At 41.6% G+C, this 8006-nt stretch overlaps 1 protein-coding gene across 1 annotated transcript; it reads right to left on the reverse strand.

Annotated features, from left to right (window-relative positions):
• Window positions 1–581: 581 nt before the first annotated feature.
• LOC115196932 (homeobox protein Hox-B1-like) lies at window positions 582–4152 on the reverse strand. Its single transcript, XM_029757977.1, has 2 exons — window positions 3238–4152; window positions 582–2218 (listed from the first exon to the last, which is right to left on the reverse strand). The coding sequence occupies exons 1-2, from the start codon at window positions 3872–3874 to the stop codon at window positions 1899–1901; spliced, it is 957 nt and encodes a 318-aa protein (XP_029613837.1). The 5' UTR covers window positions 3875–4152; the 3' UTR covers window positions 582–1898.
• Window positions 4153–8006: the final 3854 nt, after the last annotated feature.

The raw sequence follows: 8006 nt of genomic DNA on the forward strand, positions 1-8006 counted from the left end.
GTCATAGCTATAGATGAGACCAAGAGAGAGAGACGCTCCTTGATAGGCCTGAACATGGACAAACAACACTGCACGCTAAAGAATGCGTTTTTTTTATCGTGAGTTTACCTCCCCAAAACCATCAAGCGTGTGTTTCAGAGAACGTTATAAACAGTGCAATGTTCGTACCATTTTGTTTTGAGCCTATACGGAGAGTGTGAGGTAGAGAGCGACTTGGGGAGCGGAGAGTATGTTTACATGTTTAGATATCCCAGAGGCGTCCATGGGTAAAAAGGTCAGCGTGTGCCACCCGGAATGCACCGCAACATTCCACACCCCACGCAGAGTGCAGGGCAACACTATTGGGCTTGTAGGGCTAGTTTCGTAACTTCCACGGGGGTCAAACCAAGGGTAGGCTTACTGTACGCAGTAATACCATTGAAATACTTTTGAATCTGTATGTCACTTGTGTGATGTACTAGCTATCACACATTTTGGGACAAAACTCATTCAATAGGAATCGACCATGGCAACAAATAGGCTATAGGCTACTCTAGGCCCAGGTTCATACCTCATGGAATATATATATATATATTTTTTTACAATCAATAAAATCATTAAGAACAATTATAAATGCACTTATCTACCATGAATTATAATAAAACTAACAACAAAATCTGCAATATCTTATTTTTATTTGAGGTAGACAGAGATGAACCAGCATTGATTGAGATCCTTTCCAAAAAAACATGTAAAACAGACATTAACTAATACAACTCAGTCGGTCTGCACATACAAATAATACAATTCACTCCTATTGCCTTGAAATAGAAATGTGGGCCTAACCGTAGTAAATAAAACTAACTTCAGAATATCCTGTTTTTCGCAAGGCACTAGCCTATTATCATAACCTTTGACTCCATACTGGAAAAGTTAGACCCTATTTATCCAAAAAGGCCCAATTCAAAAGTAAATTGTCGAGTTGGTTTCACTCAGGCAGGTGTAACACGTTGCAATAAACTTTCCTTTTAGTTGTATGACATGTTAAACGTTTTCTATCCTCTGGCCATTTAATAATATAAATACTCCCTCTAATCATCATTCGTCATTTTGGATAACGTCATCCTGCGTGAACCACTCCCTGTACAGGTTTAGTTCACGTCTGCTATTTAGGCAATAACAATAGGCTATACAGACATGTGTTAACATTACTAGACTGAATGTCATTGGGTAATCCACCGGCTCGTGTTTAAATGAGTAATTTCAATGTAGATTTCAATTAAAGAACATCCGCCAAGTCAAGAACACAACTTCGCGTGGAAAGTAATACCCTGTAATTCTATAGTGCAAAGAGTCAGTAACACATTAACACTTTCTACCTTACTTACTGACGGTAAAGTTGCTTCACGTCAAAACCTCTATACAAATAAGAAGAACCCCAAAAAATACATTTCAAAAAACACTACAAAATAGAAACAAATTCAACAATACTATAATGTTTTGCCAAGAGGCTCCCTGTATAAACATTATTATAAGGCTCACTTTGAGATTTGTAAACATGCAAAAGTGCATCACTCCAATAGTCGTGGGTATGAAGATTTACGACCCTTTACGTCCAAACAGATTTTGTGGGGTGGAAAGAAACGTCTGGTCTAGAAAGATGTTGCGCACTTCATCCACATTTGTGCTTTTGTCACCTCGTTTTTTCTCTCTCGAAACGTGCGTTTCGAAGTAATTATTTGAGTTTAAATCATATAAAAAAATAAACTCCTCTCACAGACGTGTAGCATAACAAGTCGAATAGTCTACTCAAGCATGTATAGGAATGTTTTGACTTATTATCAATCAATCAACTTTTTTCACATTCGAGTTCCTCACTTTGAAGTTCAGTGCCTGCAAGTTGCAGTTTATTTGGTCCATTAGGTCTCCGAGCTGGGAGACGCACCAGGAGATATGGAGCTGGAATGGTCCGAGTTGTCTTCCAGGTCTTTGGAGAAACCCGTGCTAGAGGCCGGGGCCAGGCTCTCTTTCTCGCGCTTCTTCTGTTTCATCCTGCGGTTCTGGAACCAGATTTTCACCTGCGTTTCGTTGAGCTCGAGGGTGGCGGCGATTTCCACGCGCCTGGCCCGCGTCAAGTACTTGCTGAAGTGGAACTCCTTCTCGAGCTCGGTCAACTGTTTGGTTGTAAAGTTGGTGCGGATGGTGTTCTGAGGTCCCATTCCATAGTCAGCCACTTTAGCTGTGAAAAAAAGAGAAAGAGGGGGAGAAACGCATTAGAATGTGGAATAGAGTGTATCCCTAAAATATGACAATTGTATGTGTAAAATATGAAAATTGTCCCGTATTCGAAGTCCTATTAAATTCACCAATCCATCGTTCTATTGTTAAGCTCCTAAAGGGGAAAAAAAGTGTGACTTGACATCAATACCGCATAAATCATTCTTAATGATTAAAATATTTATTTGGAATAAAGATTTAATAATGTCATACTAAAGGGGTCATCAATTACGCACCCAACCATTTCAAGTCCCAAACTGTTGACTACTGTATATAGGCAAGTTCACAGACTCAACCTCCTACTTATTTCCCCACTACTCACTCCTGAAGAATGAAATAAAGCTGCTCCACGTTTGGGGAGATATAAACGTATATGATACGTGTAATTCCATATTCCCGACCGTAACATTTCACGATCTTTGACCACAGTAGTGGGCCTACTGAGTGAGGTTGAAACGTGGGTCGGTGCACTCAATTCAGACGGGCCAAGCATGGCGAGGAAGGAAAGGCTGGGGAATACAATGGAGACCAACAAAAACGAGAACTGGGACAAGTTAAAGACAACAGAGTTGGGGCACTTCCTAGGGCGTAAGAAAGCACGTCTGCTCGATGCATTAGTGCACGGGGCTGAGTAGACGGGGAGAAAATAACACATCAGGCAAATCTACCAGAGGCATGTCTGGTCAGAGATACCGCTATGACCCGGAATGGTGCTGAGAAATCCCCGTATGTTGTGGATCAGCGATAGTGGAGTGAGGGAACACTATCCTCAGTCCTCAGTCATGTATGTCCCTTATGGGCTGGAGAGTGCATGTGCATTTGCATGTCACATCCATTAGCCTACCTGAGCGGTGGGTCGACATGTTTGGGTCACCTGGTTGACTTGTAATGAACTCTGAATTACCTTATCTGACAAGAACCTTTCGATTTCGTGCATGGCTCAGTGTGATTGTTTGTTTTTTTTGGACTCTCCCATCTCACCTGTTTTAGGGGGGTTCCTCTTGACTTTCATCCAGTCGAAAGTCTTTCCTTGTGGTGTTTGCTCTGCGTCCTTCTCCCTCTCCTGTGAGGTCGAAATGTCAACATAGGTGCTCTGCAAATAACCCCGCTGGTGGTCCTGGCCCTCGCAGCCGTGGTGCTGGTACTGTGCCGCGGGGACAGCCCCCTGCGCCCCGCAGTATGCCCCGGCCAGAGAGCCGTAGTTGGGGCCTACATTGGAGGCGGAAAGGCCCGATGATTGATAGTACATCCCTTCCTGCTCGTTGATAAAGTACTGTGGGTGTCCATAGTCCGGGTTTGCGCACGCCTGCGCCCCATATCCCGCAGTACCTGTACTGCCATATGGAAGGACCATGCTGGCATGATGCGGCTGGGGCTGATGATGATGCGCGTAGCTACTGCTCTGGTGCTGATGTTGAGCCACAGCCGCCTGGGCGCTGCCCCCCATGTAAAGCCGTCCATCACCGTTATAGCTTTCACTTGTTGTGCTGGAGCCCGAGTGAAAAGGGGCCGGGAAGCCTTGATCCAAGTGATGGTATCCGGACTTGGGTGAGTAGGCGTTCGTCCCACGGTTACAAATTGAGTACTCTAAGAAAGAGTTCATTCTAGAATTCTCCATGTGCAAATTGATGACGGAGGGTCAACCTGCGTTTCGGGGGATTCCTCCTACCCTGCAACCTCTCGGTATGTCATGTGGAAGAGAAAAAAGAAGAGCTCACCTCCCTGAGCAGTCACCCTGGGATTCCCTAGAACACTTTTTTAACCTCAGCTGCTGGTCACGTGTGCCGTCACGGCGCCAATGGTGAGGGGGACCTCCAGAAGTTTGTCAGCGCACTGCGATCATCGATCACGTAGCTGACATTTGCATGACAAAGCCACTTCAATCAAACCGGCCCATCAATCTGATAACAGCACGTATATGTCAAACCCCTCTGAAGAAATCTCTCCCGAACCGGCAGAGAAATAAAGAAAGAGTTGGACATTCGCTATCCCCCCATTTCGTTTCTCCCCTATTCTTGGATTCCCTATACTTCCTTTAAAAGTGTATACATCCATTTGGTTAGGCCTATCAGAGGGTCGGGCTATGGTGAGAGGTGGATGCACTTTGCTTATTGCTAAAACTAAATACATAAAATCTACTGTTTTCCGTGGTCCGTGGTACACAAAGAGGACTGCGTAATGTCATTAGATATTTCTGACCCAAGCGAAAAGGGCTCACCACAGAACCCACTATCTGTTTTGGGGTTGAAATCTGTTTAACACTCGAATTGGAAGTGACGCCATCGTTTTCAGATCGGTCCCGAGCCTGCATTGGCCTATCTAATTGAATCAATGAGCTGATCTATTACAGAAACGAGGTTAGGCCGACAGCAAGCCTTCTGGTAACCCCGGCCAGCAGAGAAGTCAGGACATCTCTCACTGATACGGAGAGTCCTTTGTATGTACAGTTTCATAAGTGTTGAATGGAACTTTCTGTTCTATATTCTGAACTAACGTGACGTTGCAATTTATGAAAGGCAGAATAAGCATTACTGAGCACATATAAGAGGCATTATACTTATGTTGAAATATTATATATTTTTTCATCCACATTCCATAACAACCAGGACCCCATCAATAAGTGTAGTGAATGAGTTGTCTAGACCAGTGGTTAACAAGCGTAGGTGGAGTAGGTGAAAAAAAAGAGGAAATGGCGAAGGCTAATTATTAATTGTGGTGACAATAGGTAAGAAAGTCAGCCTGTTCATGAAGCGGCCCACGCTCAGAGGGAGAATGAAGAATCTCCAATATATTTGCTCGTTGATACATGGTGGACAAGAGGAACTAACAATACTACGCCCACAGTAATTTGTTACTTGCCAGGATGTTTACTGCTGGGCTCGCATCCACGAGAACCGGATGGTTGCATTGCGTGGCCAAAAGTTCAAACCAAGTAGCTTGTTGTTTACCTTGGTGATATCTTTTCTCTCTTAAGAGTATTCCAACCTTTTAGCTACCACCCCTCAAATGTACTTATCGGTTTAGTAGAGCCAACCTTTAGTGTCAATCGATATGCTGCCTCACTGCAAAAGTAGTCCTAGTTTTCTAAATATTATTAATGGGTTATATAGTCTATCTTTCTAGGTTTAGTAGTCTACTCAGTTTACAATCATTTTGTCATTGACTCTATCGGAAAAAAATCCGTATTTTCGTTAACCTCTTAAAGCCTCAGCCTGTTTCTTCAGAAAACATTGATTGCAAGCAAGTCAACCAGGCCTGGTATTTCTCAGGAGAAAATCTCATCTCAACCTGCTCACCCCCACCATGCCCTTCACGCACACAGACTCAACACACTGCCCCTGATGAGTGACCCATATCATTAGTTGAGGAGCGTTGTAACGCCTTAATAACGACAATACAATCATGCGATATCTTGCATTAGCTTTCAAATTTGTTTGAATTTTATACGAGAGCTTAATACTTTTATAGATTCTTAAAAAGCCTGTTCTTATTCTAAATAGCTATGTTTTTGTAACTCACAATGTCTTTGTTTATTCAATGCAAAACAGGCTAGATTACATTATATTCCTTACCGACTGTGTTAGACGTCAACTCTGATCTGTGATGTTGTCTTTTTCATAAAAAAATAATATGTTATGAAATAAAACACATTTTAAACTAGCCGTGCATTATTAAAGTCAATGAAATCCATACATGTCTATCCTTAACTTTAATATAAAACATGACTTCTTTTTTTTATCCGAACTTCTTTGGCAAAGTTATTCAAACTGGCAATGAAAAGGTAAAAATGTCCAAACGCTATTCAATCTACCAATGAGCAGCCTGCAAAACGATTTAAAAGTGAGGTGTAAACGAAATTGCCCACATTAGGCTGTGTTCGTTTGTGGTTATAGTAGGCCTGTTTCTTACATTTTTCTAACAATCAGTTAGAAAAACCATTACACGTTGTGTAATAGGCTAAGCTCCAAATAAAACTAAATAGCTATGTGAAACGTTTTTTAAATATTCATTAACTATGGAAATTGTTATTGTTATTTTCCCATTGAACGGACAATTTGCCCATTGGATGGACTTTACTCACGGACGTATCTGACTATGCGTAGGCAACGAATTCCTTCGATCATTTGTGTTCGTTTATTTATGAAAATACTTTGTTGGATCAATGAAAAACACATTTTTTTATAGCTAATATGCTCTCCAATATATCAACGTTTGTGAGTTTATAATAAACATATAATTTACCTTAACACAATTTGTCATTTAAACTGTAAACTCTTCCAGGCCACTGAGGAAACAGGCTACATTTCTGCTGTAAACGAACTGTTGTGGTAAAATCACCAGTTAGCTGCAAGGTTAACAAAAGGTCACGGAGAAAGAAATCTTGATCCATCTAAAGATGAATTCGAATGCAAATGTGAACAGGGATTAGAATCGAACGCTCTGATCATTGCCCCCTTTTTAACACTTCCCAGCGTGTAATCCCTTTACAGAAAACTGCTAACAAACAGAACAGATACGGCCATTCAAGCAAATGGTAATGACACTGGTAGGACCCACCTAGCGGTACGTCGACGTAACAACCAGGGAGTTCGATTTCTTCTTGGCGATGTTTTTTCAGCGTCCCATTCCAGCTCGTCTTATCTGTTCAGGAGCATAAAAGTTATCTTTGAAGTACCACTCGAAACGATAACAAGATAACATTAGAATCTATTTGATTTCACCTCCTGCAATCATAATAACACTACCATGACAATAGTAGGCTATATTAGTAGTTTTTAAGGGAGGATAGTAGCAAATGGAAGGAAAGAAACAATAAATATGGCTACAATGTGAAGATAATTGTAATGGTAGCCCAGTGAATAAAAAAAAACGCCTCAATACTAGAAAGTGGAGAAAGTTGTGTAAAAATCTTAATGTTGTGTTTTTAAAATGATTTTCTCTTGCCAAACACCCCCCCCCCCTTTAGTTGGTCTACTGGTCAGTGAAAGTTTCCAGGGCTGACTCTAGATAAGGAACACTTAAGACCTAAGTGTAAAGAGGAATCTTTGAGAATGAGTCAGGAATTCCTAGAAGACTTTCTATTGCAGCTGAAGCATAGCCCTAATACCTCTTCATTAACCCAGACCATCATGTCTGGTTCACCATGCTCACATGATAAGTAACTTTGCTTGAGACCTGTGAAGACTTACAGTTGAAGTCGGAAGTATCCATACACTTAGGTTGGAGTCATTCAAGCTCATTTTCCAACCATTCCACAAATTTCTTGTTAACAATAGTTTTGGCAAGTTGGTTAGGACATTTACTTTGTGCATGACACAAGTAATTTTTCCAACAATTGTTTACAGACAGATTGTTTCACTTATAATTCACTGTATCACAATTCCAGTGGGTCAGAAGTTTACATACACTAAGTTGACTGTGCCTTTAAACAGCTTGGAAAATTGCAGAAAATGATGTCATGGCTTTAGAAGCTTCTGATAGGCTAAGTGACATCATTTGAGTCAATTGGAGGTGTACCTGTGGATGTATTTCAAGGCCTACCTTCAAACTCAGTGCCCCTTTGCTTGACATCATGGGAAAATCAAAAGAAATCAGCCAAGACCTCAGAAATATTGTAGTCTTCCACAAGTCTGGTTCATCCTTGGGAGCAATTTCCAAACGCCTGAAGGTACCACCTTCATCTGCACAAACAATAGTACGCAAGTATAAACACCATGGGACCACGCAGCCGTCATACCGCTCAGGAAGGA

The sequence above is a fragment of the Salmo trutta genome, chromosome 1 (assembly GCF_901001165.1).
Source record: "Salmo trutta chromosome 1, fSalTru1.1, whole genome shotgun sequence".
Taxonomy (NCBI): Eukaryota; Metazoa; Chordata; class Actinopteri; order Salmoniformes; family Salmonidae; genus Salmo; species Salmo trutta.